We start from the raw sequence: 23,864 nt of genomic DNA on the forward strand, positions 1-23,864 counted from the left end.
TTATATTTTCTCTCTTTTTCTGGCTACGAAGTGAAAACATCGAAAGTTCCGTCGTTGAAAGTTGTTTTTCGCAATGAAATAAAACCGCGTGCCGTCGTGTAATTTCCAGCCAGGTGACAGAGTATCATGTGATGTTCAATTACACGAGATAATTAAAGGCGAAGAAAACCACCGAGGTGAGCCTCCCCAGTTCGTGTTTGCGGAATCGAAAAGTGTAAGCCATTAGTGGCACTCAATAAACAATCATTGCAAACAACAAGATGGACGTTGAAATTGATCAACGAGGATTCATATACGCTGCTTCATTAAATTCTCATAAACCCTAGCGTGTAAAAGCTTCGTCCGGGGAAAAAAATGCTCCTATTAATTATACCGTTTTGAGATTTTAAAGGTTGCACGTGGGTACAATGTACATACATAACCTTTTATATTCTCTCTTTAACTGGAAAAAAACTCGGCTGTAACTTTTCCCAGTAAAAGTTACAGCGTGCAGCATTTCATTGGACGGCCAAAATATTTAAATTTCAAATGAATGCAAACGGCATGAAAATAATTTTCAATTTGTCCGAGGGAAAAAACGGTTTCGTATTTGTGAAAATTGAACGTCAGCCGGAACTTTGTGAAATGGAAAATTTTCTTTAATATCAATTCTCTGGTATAAAATTAATTAAATAATATAACTCTATCTTGGAATAAAGAGCTCGTGGTTTTATTGAAAAGAAGAAAACTATCGTTCCGTTAAAATGTCCGTAATACGGTTCAATTTTCGTGTATCTCTTTTGGTAATTCTTCGTTGAACGTTATAATTAAACGTTGCCTGAAAATTGTTATCGAAGTCCAGATAATTATTACTGTAATCCATCGATGGTCGTCGAGACAGTACGGTTAAACGGGGAAACTATTTCTGGAAGTGAAAATTGGTAAGGTTAACGTCGTTAGGGCAGGTCGTTTCATGAAACGTAATTCATATCTCATTGACACGTACGATCGAACGAAACTAGACAGAATTAGATTTCGAATAGATTTTGATAGCGGAGGAGTTAATTGATGTTAACTGATCGTGCCAACGTAAATACTTGAGGTGCTCCCGACCCACATACCGTGTTTATGGGAGATCGCCATACACGCCAGACAGGATCGCCATACAAAGAGAAGTGAGGGGGCGCGCGGGTAAAAATATTTATCTCTCGTCGATAGGTTTACCTCGGCAACCAGAAACGATATTTGACAGTAAATTGAAAACGTTCCTCTATTTTCCTCGATTAGTTCCAATCGACCGGTGTAACGTCGGTTATCCTTTGATCTTTATTTATGTATCCTATATTTTCAATAAACTACGAAGATTCTCGTAATATCTCGGAAGCTGATTTCACTAAATTGCTCGCAATTAAAAAACAATCCGTTCAAATTACAAATACTCTCGTATTATATTTCAAAGAAAAGAAGAAACAAGAGGACAATTCAAATATAAATTCGTCATAACCTTAAAATAGTTGAAATGACAAACACTAGGTGCGAAAAAACGTCGTATTTATTTAGTTCGGCCGTGGCGACAACAGGGGGCCAGGGGGCCAGACAGATTGAACGCAAGACGTGCGTTCGCAAGGAACGGCAAGTGCACTGTGGGTAAAACGACTGATTACCTTCGTAATAATAACTAACGTTCTCGAAAGTGTCAGCTCGAAGAAACGAACGAACTCTCTGGTCACGAAGTAGCAGTTTATAATGTCACTTAATACCGTCGCGTTAACAAAAGCCACGGTTGCCTGGAAGTCGAAGGAAACCGTATCCAACACTCGTAGCACGGGCCCGGCGTTCCTTTTACGATACCCCATGGATTTTCATCGCTCGTTCCCGCGCGTTTGGGAATTCAGTGTCGTTTCCAACGTATCGCGACGAATTTGTATCGGATCGAATGTGGTGAAGCTGCCTACGTAAGCAGTGTTACAGATCGTGTGATGACACGAAAGCGTCCGGGTGAGAACGTTCACCGGTGATTTGTAAATATGTAACTTCGGCACGTGTGTTGCGTGTGTACATGTGTGTGGTGGTCGTCGTCGTTGAAAATTAAGGCGCGCGAGTGCGGTGTCCCACGAAACATAAACGGGCGTTACAAACGCGAGCAAAGGTGGAATCGTGGAGGAGAAAACACGATGGACAGGATGGACGATTGACGATACGACGGAAGCGTATCGTGTAACAGACGAGATACACGATTGACACGTTCCTGAGCTGGAGCCGAGTACACGGGACGAAAATGTTGTCCACGGTGTCCAGTGTCCCGCTCGAATTGAATTCTTCGTACTATGCAACTGTTATTGGCAACAACGGTCTCGACGGTTTATCGGGTACGCTGGTGACGCGCCGTTCTATGCTTAATTTTATTATTCTTCGCGTTGTAATTCACTGTCGAACGAGATATCTATGTAAAAACAGGGAAGAGTACGCTGCAACTGTGTTGTTCGATGATAAACGGATTTGCGTTATCAATATAATAACAGCAATGGCTGCCGGTCGTTTTATTGAAATAGAATTATTCCGAATATTGTCTCGTGAAATTTTTCTTCCGTTCACGTAAATACGCGAGAGATAAAATAGGATTGTTATTGTTGCAGAGTTGCATAGATAATATAGAAATTGCGATAGGTTGGAAAGTTTTTTCTTGAAATTAAATGCTAACGTTTCAGTGATCGAGTCTGAAAATACGACCTCGGATATTTATATGTTGCCGCCGTACATTCGCACCACGTCCATGGTTGTGTGCATCATAGTAATGGTACTCGGCATCATCGGAAACCTTATGGTAAGTTTTGTAAATTGCTTTCCGATAATGCGGAAGAATGTAATAAAGTAATGGAATTTCGTGCACCAGAGTTATTTTACAATATTCAGTTAGATGTGGATCAATACGAAGTTTATTATTTCTGAACTAATACGATTCCTGCATTGCACATTATATTGCCTCTCAAATATAGTAGCCCGTTCACAATGAAACGCGAGAGAATCCCACAGTGTGAATATTTTCATTCAGGTGCCATTGGTCGTGTTTCGTGGCAAGGATATGCGAAACAGCACCAATATCTTTCTGGTGAACCTGAGTGTGGCCGATCTCTGCGTTCTCTTGATCTGCACACCCACAGTCCTCGTGGAAGTGAACTCTGGACCGCAAGTGTGGCCGCTGGGCAAGTACATGTGTAAGTCAGAATCTCTCTCTCTCATGCTCCGTGTGACCGTAGTTCGTACCTATTATTACACGCCGCGATGTACATTCGACTCGTCGGCGCGCGTACCGTTTGATCGACAAACCACCCGCGCAAATTATTTCGCCAGTGTTTCACTTCGCGTTTTTTCACGGAGAATTTTTCCGATAAAAGCCGACCAGATACCGAATGGAAGATATCGACTTGCTCGAGTGCCTGAATGAATCTTGCGCATTTTTATGCGCATTATTCGCAAACGTTAGAGGTATTAAGAGCAGGGCTATTATAAGAAAGGATGCAGGATTTTTTGTGTTAATACTGTCTTTAGCTGGGATTATTTTAATACTGTCTATTACGTAGGAAAAATGGAAATTGACATATTATAGGTTAGTTTTTATAACGTAAAAAAATGTGAGAGATTGAAGCTTCGAAGATCAGAATCTGACGCCTCAGGAATGAAACATTTGAAGTGTGAAAATTTCGGAAACTATTAGTTGACATAATTTTGGAACTTTGGAAACCTGAGTTTCGAAAAAATTAGAAATTTCAGAAGTTTCCAAACTTCGAAAATCGAAATATTCAAAAAAATCAGAAGCTCCCAAATTTCGAAAAATCAAAATTGGCAAAATGAGAAATTCGAAAAGCCGCCAAAATTCAAAAATGAAAATCCCAATAAATATGAAAATTCCAGCGTGTTTCACCTTTCCCCAAGAACCCTAAGCGATCGATACACTCCATTTGGATATCCGCGATTCCACGATAGGCAATCGTCGACGGTAAATCGTATCGATTCTACATACGCGACGGTTCGCGTAAAATTCCGGCTGATCCGTGTGTGAGGAGAAGCGGCCATTTGTTCGGCAATTAATTTGCCGCGAACAAGCTACTGCACTTGCCTCCATTAACCGTCCGGCTCGAATTCGTATTCCATTTGCTACTGGATGAGAAAATCTATGCTATCCTTAATTCAATCCGGGCGATAGTGCGTTTAGCGGCGTTTTGTTGGACTCCGGCCAAGACGGTGTAACCGTTTCAAAGCATTCTATCGTTTCACGAGTTGCGTGCCTCTGTGACACAATAAAAAAAGAGTGGGGAAAAAATGGGGAAACGTTGCATTTCTATCATCTTCGTCAAACGTGGCGATGAATAATTGAATCGGTGAGATCAGAAACAACGTGAGTCTATTTAAAAGAAAAAGAAAAAAACGAGTTATACGTTGAATCATGTTGTTCATATTTATTAATATAGACATGTAGTAAAGTGGTGACCTACAAAGTAGGCAGTATTTTGGGCAATTTATGTAATTCTTTTTGGACACCTTTTGTAAACTTTCTTTTTTTCTCTTTGTAATTTTGTATTGTTAAACATATGTACAGAAACAAGATAACTCATAAAAATGAAAATAGAAATATTATGAATTTTTATTTATAAAGAAACTTATCCTGTATCATAAACAATTTAAAAAAAAATTAAATTCTTGATTTATAAATTTGCATTAAAATGAAATCATATTAAGTAAACTTTCTTGTGCTTACTTTGGGCAATTTATGTGATTCTTTTTGGACACCTGTTGTAAACTTTCTTCTTCTCTCTTTGTAATTTTGTATTATTAAGTATATCTACAGAAACAAGGTAACTCATAAAAATTATAATAGAAATATCATGAAGTGTTATTGATAAAGAAACTTACTCCTTATCATAAAAATTTTAAAGAAATATTCTCATTAATTTCTGAAGAAAATATTTTCACTAATTTGTGAAGAAAAGAAAGAATTTTTCCCTGTTTCTGGAAAGTTAATTAAGCTTGACTGGTGTTATTTCTGATCTCACCTATTCAATTCTAACACCGGTGCAAATGACATTTCATTTTTAAAGTCTTTTTTTCCGTTTAATTTCTGCGAGTACTGTACGACTTGAAATTGTCCGACCTCATTTTCAGAATACCACGCAATTCGCGTACAGAAATTTCATCTACCGTGTTTGAACATTCTTACAGCAGAAATTTTAACGTTTGTTTGAAATTCCATGCGAAAGTGCATTTCATAAAGCACGGTGATTCTCGTTGCAGAAAAAGGAGAACGAATTCCACGAGATGCATTAGTATACTTATTCTACTTCACATTAGCCAATGGGGGAGAGCTGTGAAACTTTCAACGCAGACGCGCATCAAGTGATAATGAAAATTGGAAAGCGGAACGAACGAGAGTCGACGTTGTTTCTTCTTAATTAATCGTCATTTTTCCGGTAGACTTTTCATCGTTGCGAAAATTTTGACGTCTTCTCGGTGTAAAATTAGTTTCTCTTTGCGCGATTTCAACAGACACGATCTTACAGCGTTGTTTTCCGAACAATTCAACGATATAACGCGCGATGTTTCGCGATAAAATGAAATTCCAGAGGGAAACTTTGAACTCCGATGTTTCATAAACCTACAAATGCGTGTCGATATTGACGAACACGTCGTAGCTCTACGTTCGTTCAAACGGAATATTTAGAATCGAGAGAGAGAGTCAAACCGCTGGAACTAATTCTCTTATTGCATAGAGTATGGAAAGAATTTGAAAATCACGTGGGTGGGTATAGTGATTGTTCCATGTGTATGGTAGTGAAACCAGAATTTCGAGTAAAAATAGAGAAGTAATGAAAAGTCAAAATCGGTTTCGACATATCTGTGATATTCTCTGAAGAATATTAACACTGTTGGAAATAGTGAAAAATAATACCAAAGGTATCTCTTCTTCACCTAAAAATAATACCACAAAAATTCCAAAACTGGCCAGAAATCGACAAAAAGTAGTTCCAAATAAAAAATATTATTGCACGATGATCTGAATGATCAGTTTCAGAAAATCTGCAATGTTTTTCAGAGAATATTAAAGCCATTAAAAAATACTAGAAATATCTCTTCTTTGCTTGGAAATAGTATCGCGAAAACCTGATTACAATCGTGATTCGAAAATTGGCCAAAAAAGCAATAGAAAACAATTTTAAATAAAAAGAAAACAATAATAAATATCATTCCATGATGCATCCCAATGATCACTTAAAAAGAACCTGCAGTATTTTCCAAAGAATATTAAAACCGTTAAAAAATATTGAAAAACAATACTAAAAATCTCTTCTGTATCTAAAAAAAAAAAAAATAGCACAAAAACCTGATTAGAATCGTGATTCCAAAATTGCCCAAAAATCAGTGAATAGTAGTTCCAAATGAAGAAAGAAATCAAAAATACTATGACACAATGATCACTTTTCAAAAACTTGCAGTATTTTCCAAAGAATACTAAAACCGCTCAAAAATATTGAAAAACAATACTAAAAATCTCTTCTGTATCTAAAAAAAGAAGAAAATAGCACAAAAACCTGATTAGAATCGTGATTCCAAAATTGCCCAAAAATCGATGAAAAAAGCAATCAAAAATACTATGACATGATCACTTTTCAAAAACTTGCAGTATTTTCGAAAGAATTCTAAAACCATTAAAAAATACGAAAAAATCTCTTCTTTACCAACAAACAATAACACAATAACCCAATTACAATCGTGACACCAAAATGGTGGAAAAATTGGCCAGAGAAGAGTTGCAAAGAAAAACAGATGTGAACTATCTACGACGCGGGATGTCTGCACCGTAACTAAGAATTTTCAAAAACACTACTTCCGGGCGCGAAGTTTACAAAGACGGGGAGCGCAGAGTAACAAGTTTTCTTATCGAAGTTTCGAAGAGAGCTGCGAGTGTTTACCGGAGGACATCCTTGTCGCGATATGTTCCGATTTCGTTGAAAAAGTGTGTGTGTGTGTGTGTGTGCGTCCACGGTGCTCTACCGTATGGAAAACCGGGTCACGCGGTTTTCTCTGTATAATTCGTAAAAATGCCCGCGTTGACAGTTAGCGAAACGACCGTGCACTCTAGATAAAAGCCACACGTTTTCAGAACAAAACGGGGTAACGCGATTCGTTTTCAGCTGGAAGCACTTCGCGCCTAGTTAACGCGAACACCGACGACGGCGCGACATTGCGAAGAAACCGACGCGTCGTCTTTTCCACCTCGTTCGGACATTTTCACGAGCGACGCCTGCTCGTTTCAAATGACTCTGCATGGTCTGGTAGTTTCGTGGCGCGTAGAGCACCTGCAAAAAGTTGTTCGATCAGAGACGGTTTTATTCTCGCGGCGCCAAATTTGTATAATTGCAGATAAGTACATTGAAATTAGTGGAAATTTAGTGTCTTTAGATGAAATTGTACAGTTGTGCTCGAATCCTTTTTTCTTGCACACTGTATGCATCACTTTTTATTCAATGGGACGGTTTTATTCTCGTGGCGCGAAAAGTTTGAAATGGTAAGAAATTTAGAATACTTTTTGCACACTCTACGTATTATTTTCTATCCTCCGAACCTCAATATTTTCGTTTTTAATCTCTAGAGAGACTTTTTTTAAATCCAAGAATTAGAAAAATCTCCCCTTCACGTTACATTTGAATACATTTCAACCGAACGTCTCAGTAGCAACAAAATTTCATCGTTAATTCACTCGAGCCTTGTTAAAAGAAAAAAGAATTAATGTACAGACTAATTTTGGGCTTGCTACTCTCCCAAATTCTTCAAGATCCTTCGTACTCTACCTCGTACGCTTTGTCGCTCAATAATTCCGGCTAAACGGCGGCGAGAGTGTCGAACTTGTCTGTCTAACAATAAAGGACAGTAGCGGGGAAAGGTTGAAAAATTCACGAAATTCTCCGTGAGGCGAGAAAAACACCCGAACCTGTGGAATTTCTCGTTGCGTCATGCAATATTCTTGAGACAGTCCTCCGGTTCGACGTTACGTCTCGAAAAAAGTGTTCCACTTTCGTTTATCCGGCCGTTAAACATGCATCGATATCGTAAGAAAATTCATTCTCGAGAGTGTATCGAACAATTATCAATAATTGAACTGCTCGTTAATCCCATTTCTCAGTGAAGAATCGTAAAAAACAAAGAAAGAAGATAATTACGAGTTTTACTAACGACGTCGTTTCAAAGTTTACGCTCATTTTTTCTAACTCCCCGGCGTCTCTAGGTTAAATAATTTACGCATTTCGAATTCCTTGAAAAATGTAGAATCGCGAATTGCAAAAAATTTTACAACCAACCTCCACCTCCTCTCCTCCTCCTCTCCTCTCCTCCTCCTCCTTCTCTCCTCCTCTCCTCCTCTTCCTCCTCTCCTCCTTCTCTCCTCCTCTCCTCCTCTCCTTCTCTCCTCCTCCTCCTTCTCTCCTCTCCTCATCCTCCTCCTCTCCTCATCCTCCTCCTCTCCTCATCCTCCTCCTCTCCTCTTCCTCCTCCTCTCCTTTGCCTCCTCCTCTTCTTCTTCTTCTTCCTCTTCTTCTATGGTGAACAGATTCCGTTACTCTGAGTCGTTGCCTGAAGAATCTTCCCGTATCGTCGTACAAGCACACAGCGATACAATTTTTCTTAGACAAAAAAAGTTCGCAGAACAAGGAGAAGGAAAATTATTTTAAATTGGTAACGTTGTATTCTAACAAGAACGTCACTGTGTTCCTCCGAGGAATTTATCGTTGCATCCACGGTGTAGTATTTTGTGACAATGTTGTAAAATTTATTTGGCCAATTGGCCAATTTCTACCATTGTCCTTTGAAACTCGTTAAAGATCACACACTTTTCGTACATCCGAAACGATCGTTCGCAACGACGATTCACGTTGGTTCCCGAGCTTTCCTTCATAGCTCCGCAAGATGGTCGATTTGCATTATGTAAGTTCCTTCCTCTTGAGCGGCAAAAGTTCACTTCAGCCGGTGTTGTACTTCGACATTTACGATTCAATATCCCTGCCATTTGTCTGCGTGTCATTTGTCAGTTCTTGCCATTCTAGTTTCCAAGTTTCACGCAATACAGAGAATTGCATTTTAGATTGAAATTCTGCGAAGTCTCTTCGAATTCCCAGCATCCTACGTCTAATTATTAAAATTTCCAAATATTATTCCGTAACCGAAACAACGTTACCTTTATCATTCCTGTGACAATTAAAAAAAGAAACTGCAATGCATTTCATCTTCCATAATAATCTATCTTTGCCACTTTCTCCCATAATTTTTCCTCTCTTCCTCGGTTGCCCTTTGTCTACTCATCCACCTCTCCTCTGTCAACCAGCTTCATCCACTTCCGTCCCGGAAGTCCGAGAAAAATGCAGCCGGAGGATTACTTTATCCTCGCAACATTTTCGTTCCTTCCAGCATTCTCATCCACTCCTATTCTCCACTCGAGACCGTCTAAAATCCCCGTTGCAACTTGGCGAAAATCTCGGGGACAGTTAAATCTACATCCGCGACAGATTCTTCGTTCAATCCTGCCAAATCTCTCCCTTATTAACACATTGTACGTCTTTCGGGGTTTTTACGCGTCGTTGAGATTTTCACTAATTTTCATCTGTCCGAAGATGAATTTATAAAACGGTTCGATTCCTCTTCAGAAATGCCGCTGTTACGTACCTTTCGTACCTCAGGGCCCCAGGTTTCGGTCAGTCCGTTCAAGGAATTTACCTGGGATGGGGGCGGCGACAGTGCAGGATTTAATTCACACGAGTTTATCGACTATCGGTTTCTGTACAAAGGCGTTCCTTGATGCAAGGAGTGCCCGCGTTGGAAGCGCGTTGATTTTTTAAGCTGCTTCCCTCTCCTGTCCTCGGGGTGCTGGAAATGGGTTAAAGGAGGAAAGATTGAGACAAAGATAGATAGTTTGGGAATTTTCCGGTCAGTACAGCGAGCCTACCCAAGTTTAGACAATTGCCCCTTTTTTGGGGCATCGAAGGATGTCGATGACATGAACCAGACGCGTGGCACTCCTCGAGCGTCAGGCTCTCGGTGCCTGTCTCGAGTGACGCGCCCGGTTCTTACCTGTAACTGCCCGAAGGAATTTTGGCGAATGCAGAGTGTGTGACCGTTGTAGGATTTCTATGGTTTCCTCGAAGACAAGAGAGGATCGCTAGGCTTGGAGGTTACGGACGTAACACCGCAACAGATGTTTCACGAATTAAACCAAATTTCTCCGAAAAATATTCATTAGCGTGGAATTTGAAATATATGTAAGAGTATGGTTGCCTTGACATCCTCCACGCGCTAAGGGCTGGGTCAGGTAAGGACCCAGCCACGTGCTCGCGCGACGATGCCTTTGCTTGGTAGAAACCCCCAACTTGTGCCAGGGTTTTCCGGAGGCGTCGAGGCCCTTGTGGAACAGACTATACGTGCAAGAAACAAAAAAACGCAGAATGCAGGCAATGCCTTGTTGCATTACATATCCCAGATTGTTTTGAGATGTATCGCTCTGTACAAAATTAGTGTACATATTTGTGTGAAGTAGATCAAATTTTTCACTCTGCCGAGGCTTCTCGTCTCAAGTTGCAGCTCACGTCGAATTACTACTTGCTTAAAATTACTACATTAGTTATAGCGGTTTTCTTTTCCCAACGTAAAAAGAAAATTTTCCAACTGTGCAGACTCGAATCTGTTAAATTCCCCAACGTGGAAACAAACACGATCTACGATCTCTGAAAGTGGAACTAATCAACGATTCCTCCTTCTGCTTGCACAGAAACACACGCGTTCTTTTACCATAGGAGCGTTCCACAACCGTCATTTCCATTTTCACCCTCTTGTAGATCGAGCGATCTGAACGATACACGTTACTATACTTCTGTTTTCTCTCTTCCTCTCGTTAGGACGATCGAACGAATGCTAGAGAGAGAATAGGGAAGGGAGAGACTGATGGAATCAAGCGTGGTGGGACGTCGTCTATGGGGTTCGTGGATGAAATGCATTTTCGAGGGTTGGCTGGGAGTTTCTGGCTTTTATGAGACGCGTATGCTTAGCTTTAAGCCGCTTCCCGTCTCCCTAGTGTTCGTATCGAGGACATTTCCTCCCCTGCATTCTTCGCGAGACTCTCTCCATCGGGGTTTCGTCCTACTGTATATGTCGAGTTTTGGTGTAATCGAGGATTCTGTGCTCGAGTGTATACACGATGTTCTTCTCTTTTGGGGTGCATTCGTTATGTGGGAACGATTGAATTTTTTTTAGAGTGATTCTGGAGTCTGGGGGGCGAATCTTGGAGAAGGCTGAAGAGAGCGTGATTTTGTCGTCCCTCTGAGGACGATGGACTCGTATATGCGTTCACAAGATACTGAATTTACATATTTTTAAGAAATGAAAATTAGCGTGACGTACAGGTTTTTTTTACGCGAGTCTCTTTTTTACGCGGTAAATTGTAACACAATTTGAAGTTTTAAAAGTAACTTATTCGGCGATGTTGGAACGCGTCAGTGCTGGATGAGACAAGGATAAAAGTACATTACGTTGTGCTAGTCGTCATATGTGTACTTGCATAAGAAAGCATCGTTAAGGCTGTGGCGACAGACAGATTGTACTGTACGTATATTTGAGGAAAATGTAATTTTGACAGAGAGTTGACCACTGCTCTCGGAGAGTCACTCTCAGAGAGTTGATCGCTGCTCTCGGAGAGTCAGTCTCAGAGAGTTGACCGATGATCTCGGAGAGTCCCTCTCAGAGAGTTCACCTCTGCTCTCAGAAATTCACTCTCAAACAGTCCACCGCTGCTCTCGGAGCGTCACTCTCAGAGAGTTGACCGATGATCTCGGAGTGTCACTCTCAGAGAGTTGACCGCTGCTCTCGGAGCGTCAGTCTCAGAGAGTTGACCGCTGCTCTCGGAGAGTCCCTCTCAGAGAGTTCACCTCTGCTCTCGGAGTGTCACTCTCAGAGAGTTGACCGCTGCTCTCGGAGCGTCACTCTCAGAGAGTTGACCGCTGCTCTCGGAGAGTCCCTCTCAGAGAGTTCACCTCTGCTCTCGGAGCGTCACTCTCAGAGAGTTGACCGCTGCTCTCGGAGAGTCACTCTCAGAGAGTTGACCGCTGCTCTCGAAGTGTCACTCTCAGAGAGTTGACCGCTGCTCTCAGACAGTCACTCTCAGACGCAGTGTCCACTCGCGAGAAATTCTCTGGAGAGCAACTCGCAATAGTTTCACTCTCGCATATCTCTATGTTTGGCTCGATGTACACACAACGATCGTAACCCGCGTTTCTTATGTTTCGCTCGCAAAAACTATCCCAAGTCTCACGCGATGTTATGGTACAACAGAGTGACTCATTCCTAAGGTATCTTCCTAGGCGAACTGCGCGCAAACAGCGAACAGAAATCGTACAGGACGAAACGTCCTCAGTCAGTGTTTACGAGACTACCGAACGAGTGCCTCGAGAAACGACGCTTCTATCGCGCGATTATACTCTTGTAGAATATTCAGTGCTCCCCTGAACAGTGCGATTTCGATTATACGCGAATTTATAGTCTATTTAATTAATTAGCTTATTCGTTGGTGTGATCTAAATCCTCAAAAATTGCCGAATTCGACGAACAGCCGATCTTGGAAGAAGAAACGAAGAATCTATTCGTCCTGGCAGACAACATAACTGCAGTTTTACAGTATGTATATGCGTGAAGAGTGTAATTATAATATGTATAAGTTGGTTCTTCATCGTGCAATTAAGTTTTTCGAACGATTTTATTTAACCAAGTTGAGCAACATTCAGGAACACGTGAAACTTGCGGTCAACGTTTCGCGTAGTTTCGTTTTCCTATTCCAACATGTTCGAGCGTTGTGTTTAAAGTGTAATTACTAGCCGAAGTATGTACTAATTATCTGTCCCCTTGATTCCTGAAAGTTTCACGATCTCCTCGGTTTTCCTGTCCTTTGATGTTTAATTAAACGATCTTTCGTTATTTGTACGAAGGGAAATATTCACATTTTATTCTATCTTTGGCAAGAAACTTTCAGAAATTCGAATAGTCCCCAAACCTCGAAAATCGAGAAAAAATTAGAAATTTTAGAACTTTCTGACATTCGAAAACTGAAGAAAATTGAAGAAATCCGAAGAAATCAGAAATTCGACAAGTCTCCGAGTTTCAAAGATCTAAATTTAGAAAAATCACAAATTCAAAATTTCCAAACTTCGAAAGTCTAAATTTAGAAAAATCAGAAAATTGAAAAGTTTCCAATCTTCGCAGATCTTAATTTTGAAAAATCTGCGAACTTTGAAAATCGAAATTGTGAGAAAAATTGAAATTTCGAAAATTCCCAGAATTCGCAAAGAAAAATCCAACGAAATATCGAACAGGTCATCGGTGACCCACTCAGTTTAAATAGAAATTCACATAAAATTGGCGACACGTCGCGTTAAAAATTAAGTTAATCATAGTATAATTCTTATCAGCTATACCTACACATATGCACTTCTAAAAAAGAAGCTTCTCTCATCTAATAACGCGATCAAATTTCATCTTGAATCCAATGACAAACGGGATCATCAGCGGGGTACTCGGCAGACAGTTCGACAAGATAATTGCGTTCCGTTAACACGACTATATAGGAACCATTCGAATGTCGTTAAATAACGCGACGCGAAACCGCGATGATTGTCGCCGTAAAATTTCAATTTTACTGGAGACGGCTTTCACGCCAGCTTTCCGTCACCGTAATCGAGAACGCGAATTATGTCACGTGCCCACGTGCACTCCAAGCGTTTATCACGTCTCGACAATGGTCGTTAATTAAACTGAATGATTTCTACAACGCCGGGGAACAATATCGCGAGTGTGAAAATGGAAACGTCAAAAGAGAAACTGTGAAAAAAAAATTGATAAAGGGAAGATACCAAGTGTTTTATTTTTTCGGAATTTGAACTGATAGAAAATGAATATTGACGAATGAATTTTAGGGAAAATAAATTTCACATTTGGGAAAATTAAGGAAAATAAATTTCACATTTGGGAAAATTAAGGAAAGCAGATTTCACATTTGGGAAAATTAAGGAAAACAAATTTCACATTTGGGAAAATTAAGGAAAACAAATTTCACATTTGGGAAAATTAGGGAAAGCAAATTTCACATTTGGGAAAATTAAGGAAAGCAGATTTCAAATTCCTAAAATTTAAGGAAAATAAATTTCACATTTGGGAAAATTAAGGAAAACAAATTTCACATTTGGGAAAATTAAGGAAAACAAATTTCACATTTGGGAAAATTAGGGAAAGCAAATTTCACATTTGGGAAAATTAAGGAAAGCAGATTTCAAATTCTTAAAATTTAAGGAAAATAAATTTCACATTTGGGAAAATTAAGGAAAACAAATTTCACATTTGGGAAAATTAAGGAAAGCAGATTTCACATTCGAAGAATATTAAGGGGAACAAATCTGGAACTTAGAAAACTCAGAATAAAGCAAATTTCCAACTCGCAAAAAATCATTAAAAAAAAAAAAAATTCCCAAACATTAAATTCTCCAAAGAGAGATCCTCTTCGCGTGCGAAGAAAAAGTGATCTCCGCGCGCTCCTAACCGATATTCTCCACTCCGGGAAGAATTTTCCAGCCACCGAGCATCGAACGAAAGCCACGCCGCGCGTAAGCTGTTGCGTTTCGTTAAGCCACCATGACGTCGCGGTGTTCCGTGAGTGGTCGCGAAATAAAATACGATCCCTGTGCCGGGGAGCTTTTACGACCGTGGTCCGTGCAACCGGAACAGAAGAGACGTCGACGCGAGTTTTCCACGCTGTTCCTTCCACGGTAAATTGAGACGGAATAACGGTTCACGTGGAAACGAGCTTCTCTCCTTCTACCTTGGTGATCTCCAGTGGCGATCTTCCTTACTAAAAAGGGATTCCAAGGGGATCTCGATAAACGAGCAACTTTTCAGCTGTTCGAGAACTGGTCGATGGATTACCGTAAACTCGAACCATCTTTCGACTTATAGTACCATATGGAGATAGTTGAAGAATCGTTCACGTGTGTTGAAAATTTGGCTAGCTACTTAACCCTTTCGTTACTATCGGTGCCAAAAAGATATTTTCAAAATTTCCACTCGTTATATTATTCCAGACTTTTTGGTACATTTCTATTTAACACTAGAATTACCAGCCGAGTCAAAATGACCCATTAGTGATTTTCCAAAAGTGAATTTTTGTGTAAGTAAATCGTGGTTGAAAAATTCTATTCGTATCGAGACAAATGGAAGCATACATGTAGAAAATAAATTCGGAAAGTTACAAACGATAATACTCACCAGTATTGAATATTCACGTTTTTTTCGAAAGATGCTAATGGGTCATTTCGACCCAGTCGGTAATTCTAGTGTTAACACATTAGCGTTATTTTCGACTGGAATTTAGATGACGCAGAAATACCTACGTCATTAAGATTTTCATATATCTGTCTTTGTTGGATATAGGCAATAAATGGAAAGATGTGATATTTCTTAATTGTAAAATTGTTCTTTATTTATACTCGAGGAAGGTTCGTCTGTACGAAGAAGCGACATAAAAAAAAAGGAGAGAATATCAGGGTCCACCTACACTAAACAGATGATTACTATGTCATTCTCCATCAGTATTAAATCTGCTGCTAATTTTTTATAGATTTGAAGTTTATCTCAATTCTACTTTTATCAATTGATTCGAATGATAAAAAATTCTCAAAGTCGCTGACTTTTTTCTGGAAATTTTTCTGTAAATTGCAGTGCTCGGTGATTCCAAACTTTTGGCCGGTAGTGTATGTTTACAGTAACCTTTCTCAGTATGTTGATCATTTTTGCTGACTCCAAAAATTGCGAAGAAATCCACCAGTCTGAAAATAAATTTAGAAAACGCTACGAATGGTTCAATTTCTCTTCAGAAACGCCATAAAAAATGTTTCACGAATTCAAATAATTGCGTACGTTTCATACGATTGTATCAGATTGCATGCGAAAAAGCAATTTACCATTTTCCTGAAAATTTCTGCGAAAAATATTAATTAGTTCGAAAGTTGTAGCAATTTTTCTTCCAACGTAACGCGATTGAAAGAAAATACGCGATATTATCTCGTACACATATCAAACGCGGCTCGAAACGCCCCGGAGCTAATGTGTTAATTTACTCCTTTGCGAATTTCCACCTTAATTTAACACGTTCGCTGTTTTATGAGGCATACAGACATACCGTAACGTATCTTTGTCCTGTGAAACTCGTTTCTCGTTGAATATCACCTACATACGCGCTAAGCTGATATTTCCATCATTTTTCCACTCTTTTCACCGTATTCGTCTGTCGCGTATTAAAATCTGCCGCGGTGAAAGGGTTAATTCAGCTGAACGCTAAAATTTGTCTGAACCGATAAGAAACGAAGGTGCACAAGAAAAGTGTAACCGTTAAACGACAGTTAACCCCGTCGGTACGGCAGATTTTAACGCGTAACGGGTGACTGAGGGTGAATTTTTAACCACGACTGTAAAATTTGTTATTTTGGCCGTATCGTTTTGAAATTCGGTTTATTAAATTAAGTTGGATAAAATTAAGTATTAAATTAAGGTCGAAGGAAATTTTCAAAACGCCTATAGACGCCAGTAGTAACGAAAGGGTTAATTACATTCACCTTCCAAATAGAACATTTCTAATTTCCAACTAAAAACGAGGGAAAATTGTAGCATCTCGATTATCAGAACACTGTTCGGCGGAACGTCGCTTAACGATTGGCAGCCATTTATGGAAGATTGGAAAATGAGAATAGATGCTAAAGAAAAAATTGCGAAATTTGAATTGACAGATTTTTGCTTCGATACTGATATTTGCAGAATATTTCAGAATAAACGAAATATCTTCTTTTACGCGGGAACTGAGTTACTCGATTATCGGAAATTTCTGTCCGAAATAGAATTTACGACTTGGCTATATTTGTTCCACCGACTGTACATCGTCGTAAGTCGCAACTTTTCGAATGTTAAGGGTTGGGATTTTCACGAGTTTAAGCGGTTAAATGTAATTTTGAACGAGGATTCGATTTGTCTCCTGTTTCACAGTTTACCAAAGCACTCTGCAACCCGATTCCCGCTGGTTCGTGTGCAGTCGTAACATGGTCACAATTGACCTTTTCTGTGAATTCATAGCCGAGGTTAGCCCACGTAAGCGCATTCTCCGATTCTGTAACGTAAGTTACGGTTAAAGGATAACTAAAGCTGCTCTCAGATAAATGGAATGTTTCTTTCGTAGAAATAATTTCGTTGGAATTCTCGTTGTGATTTAAGTTCAACCTTCGCACTGTTGGATTCCGGGTTAATGGAACGTGTACGACACTTTTTAAAATCTTAGTAAGAGGTTTATTCAAGAGTCTAAACACGTTGTGAATCGTACAAAGATGTGGAGATATAAGGAATGTCGCCATTGTTTTTTTTTTTTAAACAGGCTTGCGCCTGTGGGGCTTGTTTCTTGATTCTTGGTGTAGAGTCACCTGGCGTAGATCCGCCCTATACTCTAAAAGAATTTGAAGAAATTAGGTAGCCTGAAATAAAATTTTATTAATTTAAGAAATAACGTAGAAATGAAACCTGATGAAATTGCCCCAATGGGCAGAAATGGGTTGCCCCCTTGAAGCGGGAGGAGATTGTGTGATTAATTCACACTCCTGAAAAAGAAAAGAGATTTAGTACACAAGCTAACAAAGCATGCAATGACCACGCGTCGCGAAGGAATTGACGCTAAGCAGAGACTTGAAATTTTTAAGGGAAGTCGTCTCGACACTGAACAGACGTCCAGTATAGAACAAGTTTGCAGAGCGGCATTATAACTTCGGTCGGATTAAGCGTATCGCGCGAATTGCTCGCCGGCCAGGCTTCTCTATAAATCATAGATTCGAGCTACGTATCCTCTCATCCCTACGACTGCAATTTATGGTTGCGCTGGTTGTCCAGCTACGATAATACAGTTTCGACGTTCAGATATGCGTGTAACTCTGAATACGGTGAAATACGACGAGGAATCTTGTAGGAGTGTTGCAGGAACTTCTAAAAAATGACGCTTGAGAATTGTAACGATGGAAATTGTATTTTCAATAAATTAACGTTAAAATTCCATTTTAAAATTGGAAACGAAACAGTCGAATTTAACTCTTGTGAGCAACCAAAGTGTTCACAATTGCTCCAAGCTTTAATATTACGGTCATGCCGTAAGTTCGTGCAGAAAGCGAAGAATGTTTCATGAAAATCCAAGAAAATTCTATAGCGTTGACATAATGGTTTTATCCAAAAAAAGAAAAAGAAATAGTTAGATGAAAATATTGATCTAAATTATAAAATTCGACAGGAACTTACGGGATGACCTGATATTTAAAATTGTTTGCATACGTTATCGACGTAAGAATGTCCAAAAAATGGAGAATTAGAACTGTTTTACGATACTTTCACTGGACCATAAAAAATTGTCGAAGGAAAATGTAGAAATGAATACCCGGTTGCTTGCACGAGGATTAACCCCTTAACGCTCACATTCTTCTCAACTTTATACGCCAAAAACGATTTTATTTTCTTTCAATTATTTCCTAAGCGCGTAGAAATAAATTTCCCATTTATCTATAATGCCGTGACTTACATTTTCGCGATAGAATAGAAAGGATAGTAAGGCACGGGCATGAGCGTTAAGGGGTTAATGAGAATTAGAAGAAATCTGTATTACCTACAGTTGCAGTCGATCTTTTTTGCTTGTCCAAAGTCACAAGATTTAACCCTTTGCACTCGAAGGCCCTTTTTTCTATAAGGAAGTAGCAACTAATATTTTCATTAGAAGTTGGTTCTTTCAAACTATTTCACTGCTGAGTTCTCTGAACATGTAGCGAACAGTTCACGGAGGTCAATAGACCTGCTGTCTTGGAAAATATCCTTAGAGTTGCCTCTTATGGTAAATATAACGTCGCTTCTTAGTCGCCTCTCGATTGCAAAGGGTTGATATTCTCAGAAATTACGTTTCTACTTTCTAAATTATCATTAGTATTACTAAAAAGAAACGTCACGCCCTTTCGTAACTTCTCACCGAGCTATACAAGAATCGAACGGAACGAAGTGGTGGGGGAAGCAGCGACCTCGCGCCTCCAATATATCCAGCTCAGACTATAGCCATCGGTGGCACTTGGGATCGAAGAGTAGCGCAGCTGTTAACCCTCCTAGTCTCCCGTACGACTTATAGCCAGGCTGACGACATAATCGCGACTTGGATCGTTGGCCAGGTTCCTCTCGTAAAAGAAACAAACAGCAGATGCTGTTAACAAGGCGAGAAACGTGTCAGAGTGGAGAGAGATAAACGTGGAAAAACGTAATGAGCGTTCTCGTGTCAATCGGAACTGTCTCTCCCCTCTTCTCTGTCGTACGATTTTTATTTTTAAAATCCTCCGGGCTTCCACCGATTTAGCCTTTAACGGATCGTAAATTAGGATAAAGACTTGCCGTTTGCCTCTTCTTTCACGGAAATAAAATCGCTCGTTCGAAGGATTAGGACCATTAGGTTTGTCGTTGATCGTTTTTTCTTTTTCGTTTAGAGGTATTAAAAAGACACCAGACAGAGAGAGGGAAGAGTCTTTGGTCTCGTAAAACGCATTTTTACGCCGATCGTTTCGCTTTTGTCGGTTTGTTTCTGTCTCGCCGGAGGATGATAAAAAGAACGCGGTGGGGATAAATTTGAAGTTGCAAAGCCGGGAGAGATATCCGATTGGCTTCGATTATACGCTCACGTCTGAAATAGATAAGCAGATTCGGGTCAGACGGGATTAAGGGTTCTTAGATCTGCGACGTGGCATTGTGTGCTTTTTCCTGCGTTTAAACAACGCGGGCTATTTCTTACTCTGTTGATTCTATGACTTGTTTCCTGGAGAACAAGGCGTTTTCAATTTTTCCTTTTCATTGTGCAGCGGATTTATCGTTTATTCGCTCATTTTAAGCGGATAAATATTCTCGCTTGGTTGGTATAAATATAAAACAGAGGAAATAGGTTTGTCGAATTATGAAAATTGCTAGACTTGGAAATGATGATTTTTAATCGTTGAAATTATAAATACGTAAATTTCAGCCACGTAGTTGTCACTTATTAGTTCTTATTAAATGTTATTTATTGTTCGTTTGTTAATTATTGGTGCGTTCACGATTTAATTCCGTTCGGATGAACGTGAGTAACGATTGACCAATTACCAATTGCCGTGTAATGCGTGTTCGCGTTGGAAATGCAAATAAATAAGTAGGTGAAACGATCTGTGAATAAGAGCGAGAGTAGTTAAATTGTGTTGTAGCGTATTTTGTGATTATTTTCAATAGTTTCGTAAAAACTTTCACTGTTCAACCTTTCAACTACGGCAGGACTTTCCGTGGAGCTGTATCTCTGTACTGGAGCTGTTACTTAAGAGATACCCGGGTTACTCGTGAAATACTCGGGTAATCAGAATAATAATTAGAATAATAATAATAATCGCAGGAACCGACGACAGAAAAATATTGAGGGACTCAACGGGAATCGAACCCGGGACCTCCGGATTAGCAAGCCGAGGCTTTGCGCGCTACGCCAACCACTCCTTCCCTATTTTCCCTTCGAGGTTTCCTATTTTAGGGTATGGAGGCCCCGATACTACACTCGGCCATCTTGAACTGACATTCGCCCTCGAATTGTCCTCAGTGCAACACAACTCAACTCAACACTTTGGGGTACATTCTCCCCCACACAGTGGCACTCTCCGCCGAAATTTTGTTTCTCAACTCTTTTTGGGAGACGTGCAAAACCCTCTCATCACATGTTTTCAAACGTGCAAAACCCTCTCGTCACATGTTTTCATCTCACAGCGCCTGGCTTCGTGCAGCCTAGATGTCTCCATCCCGGACGAGCCCCCATTTGTAGGAACCTAGGAAAAAATATTGAGGGACCCAACGGGAATCGAACCCGGGACCTCCGGATTAGTAGGACGAGGCTTTGCGCGCTACGCCAACCACTCCCTCTCTATTTTCCCTTCGAGGTTTCCTATTTGGGTATGGAGGCCCCGATACTAAATAATTAATAATACAGTTGTGTACGATATACTTTGAAACAGAGACGGAGTGAGCCACTACAGTGGCGTACCGTTCAGAGTGAAGGCATACGCGTACCGTTCAAAAAGATGACATTCGCGAAAGCCACTATAGTGGTGTAGAGTAGCTAAAAGGTTAAAGATATTTTATATTTTAAAAATAAAATTTTCACTAATAAAAAGGAATATCTTTTGATTAAAGACTTGAACTTAAGTAATAGAGATAAAGAAAGATAAATTATTGCAAAATCGAGATAAAAATTATGTGAAAAAATGGCCAAGTGTCCGGTGACTTATGGACACAGGAGTGTACGTGCGCGATTTAACAGTGGTTGTAAGGGAAACAATCGCTCGTCGACTTACAGCGTTACGCCGTCCTGGTTCTCGTGAAACTTCGAAGCAGAAACAAACAGGCGAGGTGGGAAAAGGATACGGCGGAAACTTGTTTGCAACGCAAACAATTCGTTGGCACTTCAACGTCATAGGGTTTACAATGTGTGCGAAACGACGTCGTTCTAATAGTTTGCACGCTTGTTTCTTGGTAACTTCGACTTCTGCCCCGGTGATTCGTTCGCGTTCTTATTTCCCGATCGTCTGTTTGCGGAAACAATTCTCCACTGTGGAAAGTTACTTTTGTAAATTGTCACACATTTTGTGAACTATTCGAATGAAATTCATTGGAAACTCAGTTTTTTTTTAAATTGAGGAGATAGGCGCAAGTGCACTGATTTTGTGAAAATATCAGTGGAAGAATAGGAAAATCTGCAGTTTATTAATTTTATTAAATTTTTATGAATGAAAAAATTAAGAATTGATTTTTTTAAGTAAATGTGTCTTAAGATTCGCTTCATTTTTATTAATACTATTAGATTCTGTTTTATCGTTAAATTATTGCATTATATTGTAGCCAAGAAATTTCTGTATTTGCATCAATTCCCAATTTCCTACTCCTGCATCAAAACGAGAAGCTCTAGAGGATCTCAAATTGCTCAAATGAACAAGCAACAAATTTTACCTTTAATCCTTTGAAATAAGGTCTTATTAAATTTTAATAAACAGAACTATCCGAATTAGTGGTTTTCTAATTAATTTCCTTTATTCGTTAAATCTTGCATATATCCAAAAATATAAGTGTACAATTTTAAAAAACAGAATCATCCAAATTAGTTCTTTTCTAATTAATTTCCTTTATTCGTTAAATCTTGCATACATATATCCAAAAATATAAGTGCACAATTTCAAAAAACAGAATCATCCAAATCAGTACTTTTCTAATTAATTTCTTTTATTCGTTGAATCTTGTATATACACTACCGGCCAAAAATTTGGAATCACTTGTCAGTTTACACCAATATTGAATCTGCTGCTAATTTTTTATAGATTTGAAGTGATACTGTAGAGATAAATAGTAATTTACCCCGCTTCGACTAATATAAATCATAAAGAATTCGTTAAAAAGTTCTTAAAATTGCTTACTTTTTTCTGGAAATCTTTATGCAACTTGCAATCCACAGTGATCCCAAACTTTTGGCCGGTAGTGTATAATGTTTAAAAATGAAGTGCACAATTTCAAAAAAAAAACAACAGAATCATCCAAATTAGTAGCTTTCTAATTAATTTCCTTTATTCGTTAAATCTTGCATATGTCCAAAAACATAAGTGCACAATTTCAAAAAATAGAATCATTCAAATCAGTAGTTTTCTAATTGCTCTCCAAAACAGTTTCATCTTTCCAAATAACTCCTATCTTATTAAATTTGAATAAATAGAATTATCCAAATTAGTACTTTTTCCAATTAATTTCTTTTATTCGTTAAATCTTGCATGTATCCAAAAACATAAGTGCTCATTTTCTAATTAATCCCCGAAACGTGGAAAATCTCGTAAAAGGGAAACTCTGGATACGCATGTATCCGATCCCGGGGTTCGCCGACGGTATTCCGCAGAGATCCGTCTAATTTTTCACGTTACCCCATCTCGAGAGGCGTATACGAGAGCTATCCTCTCAGAATTTCAATCCTAAGCGGAAACCAAGGCTCGAAAGAAAACTCACAAAGTAAATTTACGATCAATGAAACCGAGGTGATTTTGTCGCGGAGGCATGACGCGGACGTTGCCACCCCTGCGAAATATCCATTCGTGCCACACGTTGCCCCACGAGGACCTCGCAGCCGTGAAAAACAAATAAAGCCACGGAATAATTACGAAACGCCGAAATTTTCGTAATATTCCCAAGTGGTAAATCAAACATTTCTCGATATTCGAAAAGGGTTGGTGCAATGTGTTTTCCTCAAGACGTTCGATTTTCAGTGCAATTATGATCGGGTTTGAAATACACGAAACCAGTTAAGCCATTGGATAATTACGAAACTACGAAATTTTCGTAATATTTCAAAATATGAATGGAATATTTTGTTCTGGTATGCAAAAATGTTGGTGGTATATTTCAACCTCGATATCGTCGCCTCTGGAATATAAAAAACGAACGAAACCTCTGAATTAATTGCGAATCAAAGAAATTTGATAATATTTCTTTTTATATTAAGACATTCTGTGCTTTTGGCGTAAATATCACCGTCATTTTTCCCTCCAAAAATGTTTTCTCACTAAACACATTAGCCGAGCGTTTAGGCGAGCCACGTATTCGACCTGCATCGCTCTAGTTCAACTTAGGTTCGAGCGATAAGTGCTTGGGCGATGGCGCGAAAGGGATCGACGATATGTTTTCAAAGGATCAGATTCGAAAAAGTCGCGCCTAGCTTC

General features: G+C 39.3%; 1 protein-coding gene across 1 annotated transcript in view; it reads left to right on the forward strand.

Annotated features, from left to right (window-relative positions):
• The first annotated feature begins 2,257 nt into the window (after positions 1 to 2,257).
• LOC108570821 (growth hormone secretagogue receptor type 1) overlaps positions 2,258 to 23,864 on the forward strand; it is a 61,598-nt gene continuing 39,991 nt past the window's right edge. The window contains exons 1-3 of the mRNA XM_017932737.1: positions 2,258 to 2,348; positions 2,688 to 2,803; positions 3,032 to 3,194. Of these exons, the coding sequence (XP_017788226.1) occupies positions 2,258 to 2,348; positions 2,688 to 2,803; positions 3,032 to 3,194 (370 nt within the window). The remainder of the gene's footprint in view (positions 2,349 to 2,687; positions 2,804 to 3,031; positions 3,195 to 23,864) is intronic.

The sequence above is a fragment of the Habropoda laboriosa genome, unplaced genomic scaffold (genome assembly GCF_001263275.1).
Source record: "Habropoda laboriosa isolate 0110345459 unplaced genomic scaffold, ASM126327v1 scaffold86, whole genome shotgun sequence".
Classification (NCBI taxonomy): domain Eukaryota; kingdom Metazoa; phylum Arthropoda; class Insecta; order Hymenoptera; family Apidae; genus Habropoda; species Habropoda laboriosa.